Source organism: Chelonia mydas, chromosome 2 (assembly GCF_015237465.2).
Source record: "Chelonia mydas isolate rCheMyd1 chromosome 2, rCheMyd1.pri.v2, whole genome shotgun sequence".
In the NCBI taxonomy this organism is placed as follows: domain Eukaryota; kingdom Metazoa; phylum Chordata; order Testudines; family Cheloniidae; genus Chelonia; species Chelonia mydas.
Genome location: NC_057850.1, coordinates 94,240,721 through 94,265,768, shown reverse-complemented (window position 1 = coordinate 94,265,768; position 25,048 = coordinate 94,240,721). Strand labels below are relative to the sequence as shown.

Genomic DNA, 25,048 nt, shown 5'->3' with positions numbered 1-25,048 from the left:
AGCCCTCCTCCAGCCTAAGTAAAGGGAAAGCAAAGTCCAGGCAGCAGCAGCAGGTCCCTGCTTCCCCCCGCTGTCCCCAGCACCGCCACTTTCTCTGCGGAGCTGGGAGCAAGCCCCGCTCACCCACCCAGGCAGCATGCTGCCTGCCAGCCATGGCAAGGAGGTGTGGGTAGGTGCCCACTCCTGCCTCCCGACCCCCCGAAAGTGCCAGGGAAAGGCGCGCGAGAAGGACCGGCGGAGAGAAAGGGGAAAGAAAGCAACCGGCTCACCCCCAGCTTCCTGCTGCGGATTTTCACGTAGCCCTGCTTGACGATATCGTTAAAGTTGGAGGCCATGGCCAGCGGTGCCGCCTGCTTCCGCCGCTCACAGCCCGGGGGCCTCGTCCTCCTCCTCCTCCGGGGTGCCTCTGGCCGCCGGCTCCCCGGGAGCCTCTGGCATCCAGGCAGCAGCAGCCTCCGGGCTGCTCCCCGCTCCCGCCTGGCTCGCGCTGCCCGGCTGCAGCCCGCTCCCCCCGCAGGGCGCTGCGCTCAGCCCCGGAGCCCCTGGAGCGGCGGCGGCGGCGGCGGCAGCGAGGGGGGAGCGCGAGCGGCTCCGCTCCAGCAGCCGCAGCGGGGAGACGAGGAGAAAGGGGGAATCGACGGCCGCCGCCGCTACTGCCCGGAGCGGAGACCCGCTCCTCGCTCTTCCGCCAGGGGTTTGCTCCCCCCGCCCCTGCTGCTCCCCCCGCCGCCGCCGCCGCCGGCACCGGCACAGAAGCCGCCCCCCCGCATCACTCGGCGGCCGCGCCACCGCTGTCCGGACCGCACCATCCGCCGGCGCTGCGAGGGGGAGGGTGGGCACCGGCTCCGGGCCGCCTCCTCACACCTCAGCAGCCGCGGGAGGAGGGGAAGGCACCATCTGCCGGTCCCACCTCCAGGCTCTCTTCCCCGCACCTCAGCCGGGCACGCTCCACCTCCGCGGCTGCCTAAGCCCCCGGGAGAAGATGCTCGGGGAGTTGATGCCCTCGGCTCACCCACCCCCTTTTGTGACCCAGGGGAACAGCACGGATTTCCTGGCTCAGGTAGCGGAGGGAAGAGGCGAGCAGGGGGCTAATTTTGCCTCTTAAAAACGGCTTAAGGGAAATAATCCTTGCCCTTCCCTCGGGCTCGTCTAGTTGGGCTGTGACTGTTGAAGGCAGAGATCACCCTTCCTATGTTTGTACTTTGCCTAGCACAATAAGTGCAACTGTCATTTCAATAAATAACTATAATGGTCCATTCTGAGACTGGGGCAGCTGCTTAAGGATTTTTACACTTGATCAGGGCACATGTGCATCCTGGTAGGCACAGTCCCTGCATATTTTCATGTGGACAAAGGCATGTCAGAATTGACATGGACCAAAAAGTGTTGGGTACACGCGTGAGAGGACCAGATCCTGCAAACACTGACAGGCAAGAGAAACTTTACTCAGCGATCAGTCTCTTTGGTTGAGATTTTCCAACCCAGGCAGGGCATTTAGCCCCAAGAACACCCACTGAAATTAAACAACTATATAACCTGTATGGCTAAAATGATTTGAAAAGCTCAGACAATTAGTTTAAAGTGACTCAGGTGTGTATTTGTTTGAGGATCATGTCCATATTGTGCTAAAAGTTATAGGCATGAGTGGTCTACACATAGGCATAAAGAAAGGCTGGGCTTTTTTCTTTCTTTTTTTTTTTAAAGCATTCAGGAATGCACACTACATCCCATTGCCAAACACTCTGCAGCATTGCATCAATATAATAAACATTTTGAACAACCAACAAAAAAATAAAGTAGAAGTCCCTTTGAGCTTGAGAAATGGAACTCCACACTGTGCCACACACATACATACTATACTCTAAGCAGTGATAAGTATGTCTTTAATTATAATGCTCCTTGAGGCAGATCTAGCAAAGAATGATTTTGCACTAAAGCTAGATTATGTTTTGAAGACACCAGGAAAAACAACTCTGTTTGATTTACTTGTCTACCTTGGGTTTGCACATACCTAAAACAAACAGGTGATTTAGCCTGCTGCACAAAGCCAAGCTATCGATGTAAGAGGCACACATCATTAGTAGATTGTAAAAAATATTGTTTTTAGAATATTTTATGTGAAAGTTAGAGGTTTATGATAGGCTTAATGAAAGTTTCATGACTTTTTTTTTTACTAAAAAATTGCTGTTCTCAGTAAAATTGCACAATTGACCCCTGAAGTGTTACTTATGAAGAATTTGCATTATACTGTACATATATATTACAGATTTAAAGTGTGTTTTTGAGGTGAGATCAAAAGTACACTTTTCCATAATTTCCCTTTTCTATTTTAAATGGTTTTCATATCTGTCTCAGTAAAGAATGTTAATGTACAGGACATTAAAATTATATTATATTATATTTATTATATTGTTTCTCCCATTAAGTGAATTTCTTCTTTGAAATAATAATATTAAGATTGGCCAACCTTTGGGCAAGTTGTACTTTCCAGTAAAACTCTCTAGAGTTACATCTAGAAATACACTTTAAGCACATAGAGAAAAGATGGAGAATGATCAGAATCTGGAAAATAGATTTCAAAGCTTTGGAGATGGAGTTATGAGTAAAGGCTATGTGACTTCAATATATATTTTATATTAATATATAGGAATAATAAGTGGATTAAAATATAAGGCTTGATGTGTCTGGAACTCCAGATTTTTTTTAAACTTATCTGAAAGTCTAGACTTTTACATTTTCTCTTGCATCCCATTGTCTTGGTTTAGGACCCTATTTTAGGAAAAGACTGAGCATTAACAGTCTGAGCCATTGACAATAGTGGGCTTTGGATCAGATCCTCGTGAACTGGAAATTTTCCAAATGCTAGGGAAGGAATATTCTTACTCACCTTCCAATTTTATCTTTTATTCCTGTTTAATTTAAACTTTATTTGTTAACAGATAAGTGAGGTGAGAGTTTAACTATTCCTAAACTCTCCTAGACACTGTATATTTTGGAATGGCTTCTAGCAGTATAACATCTGCATTATTTCAATCCAAGCACAAGCATTTATCTAATCATGCAGTTGTTCATAGTAGATAAGATGAGAGAGAGAGATGGAGAAAAATCGTTGTCATATAGACAGTTGTAGCTCCTGGCTATTTATAATAAAATGACCAAGAGATAATATAACTTTGTTCTCCTACTCTAGATAGAAGGATATTTCTTCCCTAATTTTGAATTTGGGGTTATTCCATATAAAAATATTCCATGACTCAAGAAAAAAAATGGAATTTGTTTATTGACAGAAGTCTTTTCAAGATGCCTTAGGACACATTAAATAGAGGGTTTGACCAAAATGAGACTACAAGTTGTTTAAATTACAGAAAACATCCACTGATATTTGAAAGAGCAGAATGCAAAATGCACTAAAGAACTTTTAATGCACAGCAGCAGGGTCCACATGGCCCCTTAGTACTCAGCAGGCTAAAGCACTGTACATTTAACTCAAGCTTGCTGCATACTAAGTATCTGTGTAAACAGGCCTTTAGAAAGTCCATCAAGAGAGTGGTCTGTTAGCAGAACAGTATTCTTTGTCAGAGCTGCTTCAAAACATACCAATGCCATCAGCTTCCAAAGCACAAATAAAACAGGTCCTTTGTCCCTAGATGAAAGGTGAGCACTATCAGGGTGGTAAATCACTGACCCATTCAGTATAGTTGGGACCAAATCCAAATATTTTTCAGATAAACAACAGGTATTGCCACTCACCTTGGTCAAAAGCCTGCTCGTCTTGGTGGAACACTCTTATGCTCTGTCTGGTGCATAAAATGAATGATTTTCCTGGTATCGTATATTTCAAATCTGTTGTTATAAATCCCATATGAACTCATGAATGATTAAGGAATATTATGGTTATATCCAGTAGTTAAGTCAGCTTGAAACAGGATGGAGACCTCTTCCTATATGAGCCAGAAAGGAGGGGGAGCTCTCCATCTGCTTTTAGCAGAGGAGTGAAGTTGTGTTCTTCCCTTCCTCCCTTGCTGGTTAACTCTAGAATAGAATTGTGGGTACAAGTTTAGCAGGCGCTGAAATTTAACATCAGTAGTAACACTTGATGATTGTCTCCAAACACACTTTCAGGTTCTTCAGCATTCGCAGATAAAACAAACAAACTTCTGAATGATAGTGCTAAGGTTAAAAATATATTTCCCTTAAAGACAATATTAACATGACTAAATAGCTAATTTAAAAAGCTAATGTTTTGAAAGCTATTACATTGACAATTAGCTTTAACAGCTGCCTAGTTGCTGTACCCCCTTGCCTGCCATCCTGCACAAACTACCAATTGCCATGAACATAAGTCTGCTATGTTGAGAGGGTGAAATATGACAATATTGTCTTCTGGCTGCACCAAACGAAAAAGCTACAGCCATTTATTCCACCGAAATTTGCATTCATGTTATTATAGGCTTACTAGGCTATACTGCAAAACCTGCATTTCTTCACAAAGAATAGGGTAGACAGGATAGGTCTCTAACTTGTACCCACAAGAGGGTGTTTTTGACTTGTATCAGAAGGTTGAGTGGGGATTCACTGGAGTCCTGTCACTTATACTGGATGATGAATGGCAGAGAGATGGTTGACCTTGGACTATTTGTGATGATTAAAATGTGAGATGTAATCTCTGGCTTTTATCAGGAGGGCGGAGTAGTGAAGGGTCAGATATCTCCTCTTTGCGGTTTTGAAGATCAAGGACCACTTGTGTCTTTTGCTCTGTTACCACAATAACAATATGAAGAAACCACATGGAGAAATCCTCATAACTGTATTTACTAATGTACACAAATATGCAAAGCCTAGCTATAAACATATGATCTCTCTGACTGGTTCCTGGCAGCTTCTAAAACATATAAAACCCTGTGCACCACAAGAAGACTCACAAAGTATTCAGAGGTCTTACACCACTATTTAGAGAGGTTTTGTGGGAACAGTAAAGATCTGTGTCCCATTCATGGAAAAGCAGTGAGTAAGCAGGGATAAAAATGTCTTCAGCAATAATGGAAGAGAGATAGCATTCAGGTTGTGTTGGAATCTTAAGTGCAAGTTTTCTGAGGTTCTAACTTTTTAATTTTTTAAAGTTAACTATAGTTGAACAATAAAAATAAATATACACTTCACCCTCAACTCTCTCAAGATTTTTTACATATTTCCTTGTTTGTCTGTTTTTTTAAAAAAATCAGTAAATCATTCATGTCCCTCCCATCCTGCTCCATGTCTGCCTGTTTTTTACTATTTTTATGTGAACTTAAACAGATTATGGATTTCTATTACAGAAATTGTCAAAACAGTGAAGACCACCTCTTATCTGGGTGCTATATGGGAAACAAAAAGTAATGATTAGCTAGTAAATTCCATGTGTATTCTACTTTTTAAAGTAAAAGTTACTACAAAACTCTACAGTTATAACTATCCTAACAGAGCTTGCAGCCCTCATATGCAATGCATTGACACACACAACTAGCTTTCCTGTGAACAGTTTGCATACACAATCATAACACTTGTGCCTTCACTCTTTTAAAATGTGGTCCTCAAGTGTCTCCCATTGACCTGCCATTAATGCTAGAGAAGCTTGTAACTTCCATAACGGCAATATTTCATCATTCCCTATATAACAAAATTTTGTACCAACTTTCCAGGAATTGTAAGCACCAGGGTAGACTGAACTCAGATATTTTAATCACCATATCATGACAATCTGCTTTCATGACATGATGCTGAAGAAGAGCTGGCCCAATCTGCACCGTTGCTTCACCATTGCTAATAGTGGTGTATCTGCACTGATGCTAAAAAAACAAGTACCAAATTTCGCAGGGTAGATATACTCCATGAGTATCACTAGAGCTTGTACCTTTCATGAGTCTTATATTTTTTTGCAAGCAGGCACTTGCAGGGGTTATACTTTCATGGGCACTTCAGAAGTTATACAGTCTGACATCACAGAGCTATGTTGTGGTTTCATCACAGGCCCTGAATAAAGGGCACGATGTAGTGTCCTTGCCCAAGAAGCAGACCATGGAATCCATTGTGTGAGTCTCTGAAAGTCACACTGTGGTCACCGATTTCCCCAGACTTACAGATAGTGCAAATTGTTTCTGCTCTGTGTTGACTCATATTCTGTCTGGCATATGAGTGGTGGGTGGGAGTGCAGCTGGAGTCAGGAGTGAAGGCTCCCCCCAGTCCTCACACCTGCCTATCCACTTCCTACACACCTGCACATGAGGTAGCAGTCCCCCATAAAAGCTGCTCTATCCCACCTCCCTACTCCTGCTATGTGACCTGCACTACAGCTAGTCTAAGCAGGAGGTTATCCTACGTCAGAGCACAATTTTAAGTCATACATGTACCTCTAGCTAGCAGACATCTGAACTTTTTCTACCCTTCACTAAGAAACTCACAAAATGAACAATCCCAACTGGAGACCTTCGCAGAGGGTTCAACATTAACAATTTTGACCTTCAATAACATTTTATTTGGAGATTAACTTTTGTCAGCTGTCCAATAAAATTTGATCCAAAGGACAGTTCTCACTGATGACTAATTCATGAGATCAATTTGAATGTTTTTATTGCTTGCCATTTTTGAGTTGCAATTAGACTAAAAAAAAAAAAAAGATAGTATAATTTTATTCAACTGAACAAGCAGAAATTTTTCTAAACCCAGGCTGTTTGAAAGCTTGTTTCAGTTTAGTTCAAATATTCCCAAAACATTCTTCTCCAATAAGAACTGAAGCATAAGTTTCAGGCCAATGGAAGAACTGTTTTGCGTGGGGTTTTTGGGCTTAGTAGGGAGTTAGTAGGGGGTCCAAAACAAGACTTGTAATGGAAACTCTTTGCTATTGTCATGTCCCGAAGTACAGAGCCAGTGGTATAAATCTCTACTGTGGAATGTGTATATATGTAATCTGTGGTCAATGGGGATAGCTGTTTTGTGAATGGTTTATAAAAATCAGCCAGAAATCCATCAACTCATGGTGAATTATTTGACAGCATTTCTTTTATGACAGCCTCAATTTAGTTGTACAGCCCTGGGCACCTAATACATTCTTTTGTTCCAAAGACAGGGGTTTGAAAATACCATTTTCCATGAAACTATCAATTTTGAGCACTAAATACATTTTCAGAAGATTAAAATGATTTGGCAGAAATTTCTGAATTGATCATTTTTGACTGTCAGATACATCGTTATTTGCCTATCATCCTTCATTTCAGGGATGCTAGTATTTCCTCTTTCTGCTTGAATCTTGTTCCCTATCAGCCTCTGAGCTTTCTCCTTTATAATATGGCTGTTTTAATTAAGTGGGAATGTGGTTAGTCTGTTCAGAGATGAGATAACTATATTTGATATATGATTTGCAATATATTTGAGATTTATCAGAGATTGATCTAGGCAAGAAAAGCTTTTCTTTTACTTTCCCTCCATCACTCTGAAGTCTTCATGTCAAGACACAATAATCTTTTCAGGTCAGTCTTTTTTCTTGAAGTTGTGGCAATCAGGGTCCAGACACCTAGGGGATCCCAAAGAATAAGCAGTTGAATCAACAGGTTGAATAATATGACTGTGTGCTATAAAAATAGGCCACGTAAGGTCTTTTATGAAAGCTTATAATGTTCTAAACTTAATGCTCATCATTAGATATATATACAGACTCAAGTTATGCATTTATGTATTTGTGTATATAGAAAACTGTGTTCATAATTTGTGGTGCAGTCACGCAGGGAGGGGCTGCATCCCAATCAGACAAGACTAGCTCCAAGCAGCAAACATTGTATAATCCAGGAAAAGACAAATGAGGGGCCATTAGAGTTAATGGGAAGAAAATGAGACATGCTGGCTAGAATTTCCCCACCCTGAATAAACTTGAGTCACAATGCCTGCAGAAAAAATGGAAAAAAATATCCTTTTAAAAAGGAGGCTTGAAACTGAGGACTTCATTTAGAAACTGAATAACAGTCAATTGGCAGGTGCTGTCCTTGAAATACTGGATCCTCTCCATGACAGGGGGTATGCTGGGAAACAGTTCAAAGGCAATAGGTAACTTGTATTAGAAAAAGAACGAAGAGTACTTGTGCTGATACAGACTAACACGGCTACCACTCTGAAACCTGTATTAGAAAAGGAATTTTTATCTAATCTGAAAGTGTAAAGCCTGAGGTTGTGGTTTTAGGTTTATTTTATGTATAACTTGTACATGTTTGCTTTCCTTGTTATTTCATCTTTGAATCTGTGATTTTTCCATTAAATAACCCATTTTAAAATTTTAACCTGAAGCAGATCTCTGGTATGCGAACTGTATTGAGAGTATGCGCAAAAGCGAACTAGCATCTGGGGATCTGGTTTGATGCCTTTGGAGGTGATGAACCGGGGCTGGGGGTGGGGAGAGTCAGAGTGTGTGGTAGTTAAGAATTTGGGGAGACTCAGGACTAGAACTGTGCTGTGTAGCTGAATACCCATAAGTACTGTGCAGCAGAATGCCTCCTAAGCATTCCTCATTTTGTGGAGCATTCCTTATTAGGTCAGGAAAACTGAAGAGCCTGCTCCCCATACATGTTCTTTCTCCACCTTGAGGTGGTTGGCTTTACCTAACTACTGGAATTACTGTCCTTCCACAAGTCAAAAATAAAAACAAACAAGGGTTGCAGTATCTAGGGAGAGACTGGTAGAAGCATTCAGATGAGAGGAAGCTGTGAAAACCCTGGAGGAGGTTTTTATTTTGGAGCTAGTTAGTTATTTGTTGAAAAGTATACATGCCATGCAGCATTCCTCAGCTGCTATGAAAACAAAAAATAATGAGATAAAGTTTCAGTAAGGAACACACATACAAACATATGACAAATAGGAATAAAAGCTGAAGGTGTGAAAAAATGTGGATCCTACTGCTGTATCACTAAAACAGTAAGCTTTTCATAATTAAGTGAAGCATTTTTATTTGTCTGGGTTTCTGGATGTTCCTGAAATAATATTTTGTTCTTATTCTTGAAAGGGAAGCCAGTCCATATCAAAATCACCAGGGCCTATTTATTTTAATTACTGGTGACTGTTTTCATGAGAAACATCTTTCAGACTCTCCTAAACCAGGGAGTATTATCTAGCAAATCTTTCTTGGTTCAGTCCTGAACTATACTTATTAAAGACTTCCACTGATTTAGTGGTCTTTGGATCAGAGCCCTAAGAAGCTAGCCACAATCAACAACTCTGGAGTTCTTCTTCAACACATAGACCCCTTTTGTGAGAAAGCCTAAAAGAACCACCAATGACGCTCAGGGCAATTTTATGACAGTAAAGTTCTTTCTTTGTCTTCCACAAACAAAAAGAAAAACCTTCAGATTAGTTGCACAGAAAATGAAATCAAGAACAAGATAAATTACTATTGTATACTACTGACCTGAACCTGAACTGTCTTGACCAGATGTCCTGATTTTATAGGGACAATCCCGGTTTTTGGGTCTTTTTCTTATATAGGCTCCTATTACCCCCCAGCCTCTGTCGTGATTTTTCACATTTGCTGTCTGGTCACCCTACTTGCATATGACATTGTCATTTACACATATGTAAAGGTATCAAATCCAAATTCCACACACATGCACATGGTAGCATTTTGCACCCACTTTGTATTCATTTTGCACAGGTTGAAATGACTACACAACTCAGAAGGCACTGGAGACTCAGACCCACTATATTAAGTACAACAACACATATTAGCATGTGACCCTATATACAGTTTGTTTTTCATAAAGTTTTGGAAGGTGTTCTTTATTTATTGCTTTTTAGCTCATCTTGCTTTTTATATTTGCTTTTATCTACTTTATTTTATCTTGCATGATACTTTATTTTTCTGAGCAATTTGTTGCTGTTGATGATGAATGTAAAGCAATTTATGCATTTAAGTGTGACATATGCATCATCATATCATCCATACTCATGGCTCATTAGTGCTCAGACATACAACAGCAGGTGAAAATGAGTGTCTCAGTCCCACAAAAGTTACAAAGCCCTACAGTACCCCATTATATCTCTATCTATTATGTCAGTGCAGCTGGAGGTCTATTCTGCTCTCATCAGGGTGTACACATGCATTTCATTTTTGAGTGGAACTGATGAACAAGTTGTGAGATGATTATCCTGTTTAGTTCCCATAAAATGTGCAGTCACTCATCTATGTCTGATGAAGAGGGGGCTAGAGAAGGTTTAGTTACCCCTTTAGGTTATGGGAACTTTTCCCTATGCATGATAATAGGTAGCACATATTCTACTAAGCTATTTTTATCAGACTAAAACAGGGTCTCATGTAAATCAATAAATAGACTTGTTCATATTCTATCTCAGCTCTTATATATACACTTTTAAAAAACAAACAATAAACAGAAAATCCTTTAATTTATCAAGGCCTGAGTTTCGAACAACATAGGCATCTACAACTAGAGCTGGGCAAAATTTTGGCCAAAAATTCACCAAAAATTTTGGTGAGACTCAGACATTTTGTGGATTTGTGTTCATTTCACTGAATTGTTCATGTAAACCAAACAAAAGCAAAAACAGGAAAAAAAATCCAAAAAGGTAAAAAAGAAAAATTTGGACAGTTTTGAAAAAGAACAATTTTTGGATTAAAAATAACTTTGTTTTGAGATGTCCTTTTTTTTTTTAAATTAAAAAATCCCATAAAAGACAGACAAAATCAAAACTAAATGTTCCTTTGGTCCCAAACAACTTTTTTTGACTTTTTGATCTACCAAAAATTTTGAAAAAAAAGTTGTTTTTGGTTCAGTCTTTACAGGGGTTTAGGTCAACCAAACTACAGTGCTCAGAGCACAAAATTTTTCACAGTCCACAGCGATACAGCTAGGGCAATCTAATTTTTACGTATACACCAGGCCACAGCCCCAGCCTGAGTGACACACACAGGTGTCTGCTGCCAGTGAGTTGTGGCTAGATCTACACTGCAGAACCTATGCGTTCACAGCCCTGTAGCATAGATGCTGCACAGGCCAACAGAAGAAATTCTTCTGCTGACATAGTAATCCCACTGCCTTCAAAAACATTAGCTAAGCCAACAGAAACCCTCTTCTGTCAGCTTAGTTGCGTGTATACTGGGGGGTTCTGCTGGTATATTTATGTCACCTAGGGGTGTGAATTTTCCACTCTTCTAGCTGTGCCAGCAGAATTTTTTAGTGTAGAGCTGGCCACTGGGCTGTGGTAGGTGAACATGATGACAGAAGCCAAAAGATCAAGCAGGAGACAAGGGTTGTCAGTGTTGCTGGTCACAGTTTCCCAGCTCACATCCCACAGGGAACCTCCATTTGTCTCACTCCAGATCCTTGGCTGTTGCTTTTTCCCAGATCTCCTCTTAAGCAGCTTTCAAGTCCTTCTCTTGGTTTCTTCTCAGCAGGGAACCATGCCAATGCTAGCACAGACCCATGACTCTGGAGAGCTTAATCTCTAACCAAGCTGCTGCTTTCCTCAAATCTCTCTCCGCAACAAGATTCTTACCAGGTCTTTCCTGTGCCATTCTCTTGATTTAGTCTCAGAAAACATATTTATTACTTACATTATTTGTATTTAAAAATTACCCAGCAAACATCACAGCACCTAGCATTGACTGCAGCTCTCTGTAGTCCAGAGCTCCACTTTCTACAATGGAGAATAACCAGAGAACAGCTCCTACACACAGCCCCCTGATCTCTACTAGGAGGAACGTTGCCCCTTTTATGGCCAGTCTGCAGTCACATGTCCTCTCTAAGGACTACAGTTCCCAGGATCCCTGGCCTTAAAAGACCAAGACCTAATAAAAAAAAAAAGCATACAAATCTGGGCTGAGCCTTCAAAGTCCCAACATGCTTTGCTACAACTCCTCTCCCACCCCACCCCACCCCAACCTGCACAGGACCTCCCAGGCTCAGGCCCTGAATATGTAAAGTATTATGTTTTAGGGTGAAAAATCCCTTTCTTTTTCATTGTAAAATATGTATTGAGTGTCTAAATGAATGTCAAGCACTTCAATGTCCTCTCAAAGGAATGCGTCTCTAAAAAGTAGCACAGCAGCTGATTACAGGATAAGAAGAACACTAGTACTGTCAATTTTTAAAAGAAACATAATACGTTGGCTTTCGTGGTCAACACATTGTTAATAATCCCTTAAATTCTGAGGAAGACGTGTGCACTGCATTATCTTTCTAGCTACAACACTAAGACACAATAGGATGTGTTTTACTAGATCATTAACACATGCCTCTAGTGCACTGTTAGGTTCAAGGCTCTTGTCCCAAGAAGTGAATTAATCTCTAAGTAAATCAGCCCCTGGAGTCTCTTAATGTTAAAAAATGGATTTTTTGTTTTGATATTTCATTTAATTTTTTGGAAATATTTCTTTCCTCTTTTCTTATATATACACACTTTTAATATGAAACAGACTTCTCAGTGGAAGAGCAAAAGGCACCTAAAGACACAAGTACTACATATGCTTTTATAATAAAGCTTTAGCACATTTTAATACATCATTTTTTTAACCCCAAGTTTATTGGACCTGTTCTTTTCCACTTGCTGCAGGAACTCTCCTCTTTTCACAGCCCAGACCGCATTGGGGCTTTTTAAAAAATTTTATATCTTAAATTTAATTAAAATAAAAACATCTTCTGGGATTCACAGTGAACTCTTTGCCAAAGTATTCTCAAAGTCAGAGGCAAACAAGGGATTTCTACTCTATGCCAAGCAGCAATGGTGACAGCAAAATTGTTATCACAAATGAAGCCACATATAGGGTGACTATATTTCCCAAAGAGAAAATGGGACCCCCCCAGCCGTTCACCTGAGCACTCCCCCGCCCCCCCCCCGTGCGAGGCAGTCACCCCTTGCTGGAAACCCCCCACCCCAACTCTGCCTCTTGGAGCTGGCATCTCCACTTGCCCCCCAACACCCGCATGTTCCTCTAAACCGCACCCCACTTTTTTGACAAAAAAAAGTCAGCAAGAGCAAATGGGACAAATTCCTCCTTTTGAAAAAAAAGTAGGGACAGTGAGGACAGGGCTTTAAAAATGGACATATGGTCACCCTAAGCCACAGTAGCAAGCTTTTGTGGTCATTGGTAGATTCACCAATGGTATTCATAATGGCAACCTTGTATTTCAGTTCTATTTTGACAGGTATGAAACCTCAGAAGACTTGGGATTCCAGAGTAATTGCATCATAAGAAGCAGCATGAGTTTGTCTAAAATGGTGATCAAATGAAATGCTAAACTTTAAATGCTCAACTTTAAATGCTCCTTTCTCCCTAGCTTTTCCACTTTTATGGACACAAAGTCCTCCAAAACAGTGTGGGATGCTTTAAAGAAAAAAAAAATCCTTATGAGTAAATAAGATTTAATATAGTCAATACCTCCCTTAGTTTCAGAATCCTCTTGGGGCTCATACCTAGGTGTTAACAGATAACAAAACAATGCTAGCTCACGCAACAAAATAGGTTAGGATCAGATATGCTTGGATAACTTTAATACTAGTCATTTGAACACTCAAACCAAGGGTTTGTCTACATTCAAAATGCTTTTCCCATTGGCATAGGTACTCTATCTCCCTGAGAAGTGTAGTTAACTTGATGGGCGAGTTCTCCTGTCAACCTAGTGATGTCTACACCTGGGGTTTTGTTGGCTTAAATGCATTGCTTAGTGGTGTGGATTTTTCACATCCCTGCCTGACCTAATTTCCTAGTGCAGGAATCATAGAATCATAGAATATAAGGGTTGGAAGGGACCTCAGGAGGTTATCTAGTCCAACCCCCTGCTCAAAGCAGGACCAATCCCCAACTAAATCATCCCAGACAGGGCTTTGTCAAGCCTGACCTTAAAAATTTCAAAGGAAGAAGATTCCACCACCTCCCTAGATAACGCATTCCAGTGCTTCACCACCCTCCCAATGAAAAAGTTTTTCCTAATATCCAACCTAAACCTCCCCCACTGCAACTTGAGACCATTACTCCTCATTCTGTCATCTGCTACCACAGAGAACAGTCTAGATCCATCCTCTTTGGAACCCCCCTTCAGCTACTTGAAAGCAGCTATCAAATCCCCCCTTATTCTTCTCTTCCGCAGACTAAACAATCCCAGTTCTCTCAGTCTCTCCTCATCAGTCATGTGTTCCAGTCCCCCAATCATTTTTTTGCCCTCCGCTGGATGTTTTCCAATTTTTTCACATCCTTCTTGTAGTGTAGGGCCCAAAATTGGACACAGTACTCTAGATGAGGCCTCACCAATGTCAAATAAAGGGGAACGATCACGTGCCTCGATCTGCTGGCAGTGCCCCTACTTATACATCCCAAAATGCCATTGGCCTTCTTGGCAACAGGGGCACACTGTTGACTCATATCCAGCTTCTTGTCCACTGTAACCCCTAAGTCCTTTTCTGCAGAACTGCTGCCTAGCCATTCGGTCCCTAGTCTGTAGCGGTGCATTGGATTCTTCTGTCCTAAGTGCAGGACTCTGCACTTGTCCTTGTTGAACCTCATCAGATTTCTTCTGGCCCAATCCTCTAATTTGTCTAGGTCCCTCTGTATCCTATCCCTATCCTCCATCATATCTACCTCTCCTCCCAGTTTAGGGTCATCTGCAAACTTGCTGAGGGTGCAATCCACACCATTCTCCAGATCATTTATAAAGATATTGAACAAAACAGGCCCCAGGACCGACCCTTGGGGCACTCCACTTGATACCGGCTGCCAACTAGACATGGAGCCATTGATCACTACCTGTTGAGCCCAACAATCTAGCCAGCTTTCTATCCACCTTATAGTCCATTCATCCAGCCCATACTTCTTGAACTTGCTGGCAAGAATACTGTGGGAGACCATATCAAAAGCTTTGCTAAAGTCAAGGAATAACATGTCCACTGCTTTGCCCTCATCCACAGAGCCAGTTATCTTGTCATAGGGACTTGCCCTTGGTGAATCCATGCTGACTGTTCCTGATCACTTTCCTCTCCTCTAAGTACTTCAGAATTGATTCCTTGAGGACCTGCTCCATGATTTTTCCAGGGACTGAGGTGAAGCTGACTGGCCTCTGGTTCCCCGGATCCTCCTTCCCTTTTTTAAAGATGGGCACTACATTAACCTTTTTCCAGTTGTCCGGGACCTCCCCCGATCGCCATGAGTTTTCAAAGATAATGGCCAATGGCTCTGCCATCACATCTGCCAACTCCTTTAGCACTCTCGGATGCAGCGCATCCGGCCCCATGGACTTGTGCTCGTCCAGCTTACAACAAGGTCTTAGTTAAACAAGGAACTTTTATGATTTTATCATTGTTATTAAATTACTTTTCCTCCAAGAATAATAAATGGCAATGGAAATCTATGGCTGTGACATGCAGCTTCTCTAATACAACCTAAAATATTTAAATTTTGAGATCTAGATATTATGTAATTCAATTTATCTTGTATAAGAGAACACAAAATATATCAGATACAGGGCAGAAATCTGCTTCCATTGGAGGCTGATCCAACATATCATTTTAAGGTCAGTGGCACTAATATCCTTAATACAGGAGAAAATGTTACTGGCTTTCTGGGCTAGACTATGAACCCCTAGTGATGCTTTATGATTGAAAATGACCATTTGTATCAGTATTACTACCACTGTTATACAGTTGCAACAAATTTTGTATAAACTATCATGTAAGGTGTCAATGGAAAAGTTACATTTATCACATATGATTATCCTGATTAAATCCATGTATCATCTTTGAATCTGAAGTTATGAATGTTGGCTATGTATCTGTGTCTCAAACATGTGTTGTATATCGGGGTGACACTCCCTAGATAGATTTACATCAGAGCTAGTCTGTTATGTGTTGATGGCCCATTAAGGACACTCAGCTCACAACCGGCCATGGAGGAAACTCATCCCGCCCAATAAGCCTTTCCTGTGAATGTCTCAGAAAAAATATGGGCAATGCCTGACCCTGTGAGTCAGCAAAGCGTGTAAGGACATGTGACCCTAGACTCCATCATGAATCAATAACTTCCCATACACAGGGGCTGTGGGCTTTTTTTTGGACAGTAAATTTCCATGCACATGGCAAAGGATATGAGACACTTGAGACATCTCCATTTTGCCTCATTTCCTGCTTCAGTTCTCTGGACTGTGGATTTAGAACTAAAAGGAGTATTTTGAACTACGGACTGAGGACCTTCTAGTCTTTGGAAGTTACCAGAGAGACTTTTGCAAGCCAGCAGTCTATTCCATCACTGCTACAAACCTGATATAAAGGACTTTGCAATCATTTGCAAGTATATGATCTATTAAGCATTTATAACTCTATCCTTTTCTCTTATTAATAAAATCTTTAGTTAGTTTACAAAAGAATGACTGACAGTGATATTTGGGAATGATCTGAGATACATATTGACCTGAGGGTAAGTAAGTGTCTGATCCTTTGGGATAGTAGAACCTCACACATCAGATCCCATGCAGAAGGTTTCTGGATTTGACCTTCTACGGTCATCTTGGTAAACTCTGAGCCGAATTCAAACCAACCATGGTAGATGCGGATATCTAATGCACAAATAGAAAATCAAGGACTCCCCGGTGTGTGAGTGTGGTTCCCCATGACAGACCATCGAACATACCCCCACCTACTGCCCAATTTATAAATATGAAGGAGGCATTACTGCAATAAATTCTGCTACTCCTGATGTAACCATTTGGCTCAATCCACTTCAGGTAAAATTGTAGTTACTGCTCTATACCAGCCATATGAAAGAAGAAACAGAACCTCACATATGGTGAATTGGGCTTTCTGTAACCTCTCATTATACGAGACCTGTTTGTCTGTATGGGACGCAAGGGCTGGAATGCATAGAGCGGACTGAGTTTGGCTTCTGTAGCACCATGCTGGTTAACCAGAAGTTCTTTTGTTACTGGCTTGGTGAATCTAATTATAGAATACACCACCAGTTTTGGGGATTGTCTGCCCTATTTCTTGCAGTCTGCCCTCAGTGTGGCATTTTCAGTGTGGTCTAACCCAGACACTGGGTCACAGCCCTTAGAAATTAAAGGCTTATTCATGCAAGTAGACCCCCTGATTTCAATGGTAATACTCATCTAACTAACTGCTCACCAGTGCAAGGATTCTTCCAAAAGATGACACTTCAGTAATATGCTGAGTTTTCAAAGGGAAACATTAAGAAACAAAGTTTTGGATTGAGAAATTTACATGTTAATTTGGATAGCATTGGATCACAAGAATATTAGAAGTACCAGCAATAGGCTAAAAGATTATATAATGGAATAAAAAGTCAGGATTAATTAGTAATACTGGAGGGCCTGACAACATTTAGTGCTCTGCTGTGCCTCCGCTTTCCCACAAATATTACTATTATCTCCATTTCACAGATCTGACTCAGGAGTTGCTAGGGTTAATTATTAATATATGAAAAGTACCTTGAGTTACTGTGAAGAAAGGTGGAAATAAGTTACCCAGGGAGCATGATCTGGCCCATTATTATTATGTAATTATTAAATCATCTCACTATTAGATTTAGTCATGGCTGCTTAAGGGGGAAAAAGTGTGTGTGTTTGTTTTGCCAAATGACAGAGGATTTAGATAGGTGTTATAACACACAATTTATTAGAAAAGATACAATTTTGACTCAAAATGTGACATGAATCATCATGTCCCGACACTCAAATAATTCAGATATACATTACATCCTCCCACTGATGATAAAACATTTAACATTTTAGAAGCAAGGATTTCTTCTATCCAACTTCATCTGCAGCCAAGCCTCCTTGGGCTTTGAGTTTGTCAGATTTTATAAGCAAAGAAGGGATGGCCAGTACTTGGATGCTAGAAGACCATCTCAGACAACCTAGCAGATGCAGGAAGTGTGGATGGGTATCCAGCAGGCAGGTGTCTTCTAGCTCAGTATGTAATGAACTAATACCCTGGGGTGACATAAGGGGCATTGTGCTACTGAAAGAGAGATCCTGACCACTAGAAGTTATTTAAAACCCAGTGGGACTTTCCCCTGAATTAGGCATGTTGTTCTCCAATTTCTGTGTCACATTGCAAGGACAGAATGGCTCCCTTATTCCAGTCCAGACAATGTACATATTTCTACAATAGGTTAGATGTATTTCTCATACATATTGCACCACAAAATCTCAGATATTTGTGAAGCGTGCATATAAAATCAATAATTTTTATTTTTTATAAGGGGTCTCATCCAGGAGTCTCACTACATTAGTGAAACAGAGCCTCAGTTTCAGTTTAGTAGATTTTTTTTAAAGTTGTCTCTAATGGAACTTTACGGAAGAATATATCTATTAAAAAAGTGAAGAATTTCTTCTAATTTTTTTTAAACTTTAGTGATAATTTAATATAAAGAGAAGTTTGGACAGGAAGTTGATCATTGATTTTAGGTATTTATTTTTTATTCTACAGGAAATTATTGTAATGAAAATACTCTGCTTATCTGATATCACTGCTTTTATCTGGGTTAAAAATTAAAGTAAAAGGCTAGCCTTGTGGTTTTATATTCAGCTAGTGAGATGGTTCTGCAGCTGTGGTACATGGCCCAGCAATGGTCGGATGAGCCTTTCTGGTAGTCTGCAGAATGAATCTTCCCTCCCCCCAGAACTAAGTAGTGAGATCAGGAGGGGAAGCAGGGGCTCATAAAAGGCTTTTATTCTTATAAAGTGGTTCCCCAGATAAAACATTTAAGACCCACTGAGCTATCAAAACCACACATACAGATAAGAGTAGAACTTATTTGAAACTTGTTAAGGTGAATGTCCATAAGGTTTAATATTTCAAAATAGGAAATTATTATTTTATCAGAAGCATAGTAGGTGCTTTCTTTGCCTATTTGATCTTAGTAATTGAGGTATCTGCCTCTCAGTGGACTGGAAGTTGCACTGATGGTGTCTGATTGGCTATTCCAAACTGATAACACAAAAATGTATGACAAGTAAAACCCAAATAAGTTATTATATACATTTGTGATGGCCATCGTTCACGGAGTGTGTTGCCTAGTGGTCAGGGTTTAGGCCCTTCAAACTGCAGAGGGGGGTTTGGTAGGGGAGCCCAGGCCCTCCCGCTCCACTAGACTCTGGCCTATGGCCCTGTGAGGGCTATCAAACGTCTGACAAGAAGTGGCCCAAAGAGGACAGTCTTAAGGCGCCCCTGGCTATCACCCCACAATTGTCCTGAGTTTGCCACTGGTGGTGAGGAGATGCAAAGAGGGTCAGTTCACTGCTTGGCACCTCCTTGTGGCCATTCATAGTGTGGTGACTCCCTCTTTCTCAGGGTGGAGGCTGCTCCCTCCTCTGGCTTGGCTCTCCGCGAGATCAGTGCCAAGTCTCACCCCTGTTCAGATAGTCCATAAACAAAACAAAGGGGAATTAACACAAACCAACTGAGTCCATTTGGGGAGGTGTGGCATATCTGCATCAGGTCTTCCCTTCCCTCAGGGAAGGACCTTTGGGCAGCTGTTGTAGGAAGAGATCCTGCCTTCCCTCAGGAGACACAAGTTGCAGGTCTGCTTTCTTCCCTGGTCTGCCCCCAAGTGAGCTGTTCTGCTTCCTTTTATCTCCTCCTCTAGTTTGTGCATCAGGGCAGGGTAGTCTGAGCAGCTCCTTAACCCCTTGTTGCCCAGTGTGGAGTTTGTATACCTCCATGCCAACATTTTATTGAAGAAAACAATAATCAAACTTTACATTTCTTTCCCATTTACATGTCAAAAATGGTGTCCTCTGTTTGCATTAAACCTTGCTAGAGGAACAACAATGACCTAGGCAAGTAGCTTATTCTGTGTTCTTCATGGACATTAGTCAGGAAAGCATAAATATCTCATCTAAATTCAATTCAACAATTGGTAACTGAGCTGTAAGGTTCTGAATTTCAATCTTTCCTTTGCTGTCAGACATTGCTTAGGGCATGAACAAGACATCGGTCATGAGCCACTCTTTGCATGTCCTCTATGTTGTTAAGTCCTATAAGTTTTCCCTCTGAGTAGCGTTCAACTGAGGCATTTTTCTGTTCGACCCCTCTTAGATGGTTCTCCTCTTGCCCAATGCCACACGTCCCATGGCAGATACTCTGGCTTCATTCTCAACAGATGTCCCAAATATTTCCTCTTCCTTTTCTGGATAATTTCAGAGAGAAGAGGTTGTTCAATTCTGTGAAATCTTAGCATTATTATAAATTAATTCCATTCAATGCCTAGTGTTTCTAAGGCACTGGCTTTCAAAGACATTTAGATGTCTGTCTGTATTTTTAGTGGATTTTCAGCTTCCACATCCATATATTAAGAGGGAAATAAATTTGAGCTGAGGATTTGTAGTTTGTTACTTAAATTGTGGATATTTAATGACAAATCTTGTTTAAACTGGTAAATGCAGCTGCTGCCTTGCCAGGTTGACATTATCTCCCTGTAGTCATCTCCAATGGCTTGCACGCTTCTGTCAAGATAAGTAAATTGACTTACTTCTTGTGTTCTTTCATCATCTAATGTAAGGCTTTTGCTGGGCTCTCATTAGATTTGCTGGGTTCTCATTAGATTTGTTGTTTCATAGCTGATTGTTAACTCCATCTTTTTGGGGATCCCTGACAAGCTTTTGGTCTTGGCTTGCATGTTGGTTCAGCTGTCAATTAGAAGAACTATGTCATCAGCAAGATCCAGATCTTCCAGCATACTGTTGCTGAACATGCAATGCCTGTGTTATATCTATCTATACTTTGTCTTATAATGAAGTAGATGGCAATGCCAAACAGGAAAGGTGACAGAATGTAGCCTTATTTGCTACCAGTGAGGTTAGCCAATGTTATAAATTAGGTTTCAATACCACCAAAAGAATCATGAAAATAAAGGAATGAAAAAAAAAAAATCTACTTATGGTGTATAATGAAGTCTCTTACTAAAACATCGCTTGACTCTAATCTGGTATTGATCCTTATTTCACCTTGAAACTCTCAGATTAAAACTGCTACATAACTGACAAAAATGAACCAAGCACAACAAAACTGAGCAGATTCCCAAAAGAACCATTACATCTTCTCGAGAAGGGATACCATTAAAATACTCCAAAAAGGATGAATATACAAGGCCTTTCTCCAGTAGTGTATCTTCCCTAATCTGTTAAAATAAACACACAGAGACAGGTCTTCAGTTGGTATAAATCAGGATACCTCCACTGAAGGACCTTGTCCACTAAATTTTGACAAGATAGATTTATGTTCTTAGTAAGGAACAAAATATTTAAGATAACCTTTTCCAAGACAATGGGTATTTTATTGTATAGCAGCACAGAACTATAATTACTTTGTAAATTCATCTCCATGCAATGGAATAGTTTCTGCATATGAATGGATAATTATTATACCTAAAGTTAACTAGTTTAAAAACCAATACTACTCCAGTCATTTCCACTTCTTTACTCTTACGATTGCAATTTAATTAACTTTGGCAATAGTTACTATGGAAAAGTTTTTATGTTTGTTTGTTTCCTGTCCAATAATCTGAATAACCTTATGTACACCTACAACAGACTATTTTTAAAGAGTAGTCCTTAATGCCTAAACATCAATAGGTTATACTTTGTGATTAAAATTTAAAAAAAAAAAAAGTGTTGCTAGACTTTTCTTTTGCTTATGCAGGAGTGCGTTGCTGCCAGGAGCCAGCATGTTCAGCTGGGCAGTAGCAATGTGAGCTCTCCATGCTAAGCAGTTTCAAAACTTCCTGGGGCTTTGTAAGGAGAGGGGTACATGCCTCTCTAACTGGATGCAGGGCAGCAGAGTTCAAAACAGTGAGCGGAGAGGTCACAGTGGACATTGTGGGATACCTTCTGGAGGCCAGTTACAGTGACTTAATGAATGCGGCGTCTACACTGACGCTTTGTTGATCTAACCTTGCTGCAAAAAAACCCATGCCTCTCATTGAGGTGGTTTTATTTTGTCGGCAAAGCAGGAGAGTTATGTTGGCAGGAGGAGCATTGTAGTTTGCACACCTGCACTGTTTTTTCGACAAAAGCTGCCTTTTGCCAACACAACCATGTAGTGTAGACAAGGCCAAAGACATCTAGGTTCCTTAACTCATAGATTTCCGGGGAATGTTAAGTACCTAGATGTTTTTGAAAATCCCACTTGGCATCTAAATTCCTTTAAAAAAAAAATCTGACTCTTAGCCCTAGTCTACATTACAAGTTTAGGTCGAATTTAGCAGTGTTAGATTGATTCCACACGACAAAGCCATTTTTGTCTACTTAAAGGGCTCTTAAAATAGATTTCTGTACTCCTCCCTGACTAGGGGATTAGTGCTGAAATCGACATCGCCGGGTCAAATTTGGGGTAGTGTGGATGCAATTAGATGGTATTGGCCTCCGAGAGCTATCCCAGAGTGCTCCATTTTGACCGCTCTGGACAGCACTTTCAACTCAGTTGCACTAGCCAGGTATACAGGAAAACCACTGGGAACTTTTGAATTTTATTTCCTGTTTGGCCAGCGTGGTGAGCTCTTCAGCAGAGGTGACCATGCGGAGCTCATCAGCACTGGTGATTATGCAGTCCCAGAATCGCAAAAGAGCTCCAGCATGGACCGAACGGGAGGTACTGATCTGATTGCTGTATGGGGAGATGAATCCGTGCTATCAGAACTCTGTTACAAAAGACAAAATGTCAAAATATTTGAAAAAAATCTCCAAGGGCATGATGGAAAGAGGCTATAACAGGGACCCGCAGCAGGATTTGTGCTGGAAATGGCCCACCTTGATTATCATACACATTGTAAGGAGAGTGATCATTTTACATAAGCTATTACCAGCAGGAGAGTGGGGTGGGGGGAGAGAAAACCTTTTGTAGTGATAAACACCCATTTTTTCATGGTTTGTGTGTATAAAAACATCTTCTGTATTTTCCACAGTATGCATCCGATGAAGTGAGCTGTGGCTCACGAAAGCTTATGCTCAAATAAATTGGTTAGTCTCTAAGGTGCCACAAGTACTCCTTTTCTTTTTGTGAATACAGACTAACACGGCTGTTACTCTGAAACATGAAAATTAAGGAGCTCAGGCAAGCCTACCAAAAAACCAAAGAGGCAAAAGCCCACTCAGCGTCAGAGCCCGAGACATGCCGCTTCTATGATGAGCTGCATACAATTCTAGGGGGTGCCCCTACCACTATCCGACCGTGTCTGTGGACACCTGCAGGGGGGAGTCTCACGCAACAGGGATGAGGATTTTGAGGATGAGGAACATGATGATGATGAGGAGGAGGAGGATAGTGCACACCAGGCAAGCAGAGAAACCGTTCTCCCCGACAGCCAGGAACTGTTTATCACCCTGGAGCCAATACCCTCTCAACCCTCCCAAGTTGGGCTCCCGGACCATGAAACTGGAGAAGGTACCTCTGGTGAGTGTACCTTTGTAAATATAATACATGGTTTAAAAGCAAGCGTGTTTAATGATTAGTTTGCCCTGAAGACTTGGGATGCATTTGCGGCCAGTACAGCTACTGGAAAAGTTTGTTAACGTGTCTGGGGATGGAGCGGAACTCCTCCAGGGACATTATTAAGGGGACATTCAGAGGTGGCCGTTCCTGCTGGGCTGTTTGCCTGTGGCTGAAAAGAAATCATCCCCGCTTTTAGCCACACGGTGTGTGTGCGGGGGGGAGGGGGGGCGTTGACACTGAGCTGTTCGCGTTTGGCTGGTAGGGATCTTCCCTGATACTAGTCATGAGGTGGGAGGAGGGGTGAAGTGATTATCCCAGAGAATTTGAGGGAGGGGGGGTTAGTTGGGTTTGTGCTGCACGTGAGCCCGAAAACCGCAGCCCCTCCTTTTAAATGGCCAACCCAACGGGTGCTTGGTATGGGAAAGTAGGGTGCTGCTGTTTGAAACCATTCCCACATGGTATGAAGCTTGAAGAAGCTGAAAGACTGTGGCTTACCATGGCTGCCTGCAAGCCAAATTCTGTTGCCCGGCTCTGCGTGTGTGATCTCTCACACCAAACCAGCAGGCCCTCAGTATAAGAGGCAAAATGTGACCTTGTACCAAAAGCACATGTGCTACGTAATGTTAACAGCTTGGTTCACCGTGAAAGAGTCTACCTATTGTTCTCTAAAATGTGTCTCCCTTTTTTCCCCTCCCACAGCCGCAGATGTTTCAACGCTCCCCCTATAATCTCCGTCCCAGAGGCTAGCGCAGATAAGAAGGTGAAAAAAAAATGCACTCATGATGTAATGTTCTCTGAGCTCATGCAGCCCTCCTGCACTGAAAGAGCTCAGCAGAATGCATGGAGACAAACAATGGAAGAGTCCAGGAAAGCAGAAAATGAACACGAGGACAGGAGGGACAAGCAAGGTGAGAGGTTGCGGGAGCAAGAGGAGAGGTGGCGGCAGCATTATGAGAGGAGGCAGGATGCAATGCTGAGGCTTCTAGAGGGTCAAACTAATATGCTCCAGCATCTGGTGGAGCTGGAGGAAAGGCAGCAGGAGTACAGACTGCTGCTGCAGCCCCTGTGTAATCGCCCGCCCTCCTCCTGAGTGATCAATGGCTGCATGTCTAGTTGGCAGTCGGTGTCAAGTGGAGTGCCCCAGGGGTCGGTCCTGGGGCCGGTTTTGTTCAATATCTTCATAAATGATCTGGAGGATGGTGTGGATTGCACTCTCAGCAAATTTGCGGATGATACTAAACTGGGAGGAGTGGTAGATACGCTGGAGGGGAGGATACAGAAGGACCTAGACAAATTGGAGGATTGGGCCAAAAGAAATCTGATGAGGTTCAATAAGGATAAGTGCAGGGTCCTGCACTTAGGATGGAAGAATCCAATGCACCGCTACTGACTAGGGACTGAATGGCTAGGCAGCAGTTCTGCGGAAAAGGACCTAGGGGTGACAGTGGATGAGAAGCTGGATATGAGTCAGCAGTGTGCCCTTGTTGCCAAGAAGGCCAATGGCATTTTGGGATGTATAAGTAGGGGCATAGCGAGCAGATCGAGGGACGTGATCATTCCCCTCTATTCGACACTGGTGAGGCCT

The 25,048-nt window shown here is 41.6% G+C and overlaps 1 protein-coding gene and 1 long non-coding RNA gene across 4 annotated transcripts in view; both read right to left on the bottom strand.

Annotated features, from left to right (window-relative positions):
• Positions 1 to 1,005, bottom strand: part of DOK6 (docking protein 6) — a 437,516-nt gene extending 436,511 nt beyond the window's left edge. For 2 of the 3 annotated variants that reach the window (XR_006288609.1, XM_037892901.2), the window contains exon 1: positions 270 to 1,005. Coding sequence is in view for 2 of the 3 variants with exons in the window: in XM_037892901.2 (XP_037748829.1) it covers positions 270 to 335 (66 nt within the window). In the remaining variant the exon portion in view is untranslated. The remainder of the gene's footprint in view (positions 1 to 269) is intronic. The other variant, XM_037892902.2, reaches the window with a different exon arrangement.
• Positions 1,006 to 7,017: 6,012 nt separating this feature from the next.
• Positions 7,018 to 25,048, bottom strand: part of LOC122464512 — a 47,079-nt gene continuing 29,048 nt past the window's right edge. The window contains exon 2 of the long non-coding RNA XR_006288608.1: positions 7,018 to 7,546. This is a non-coding gene — a long non-coding RNA (uncharacterized LOC122464512). The remainder of the gene's footprint in view (positions 7,547 to 25,048) is intronic.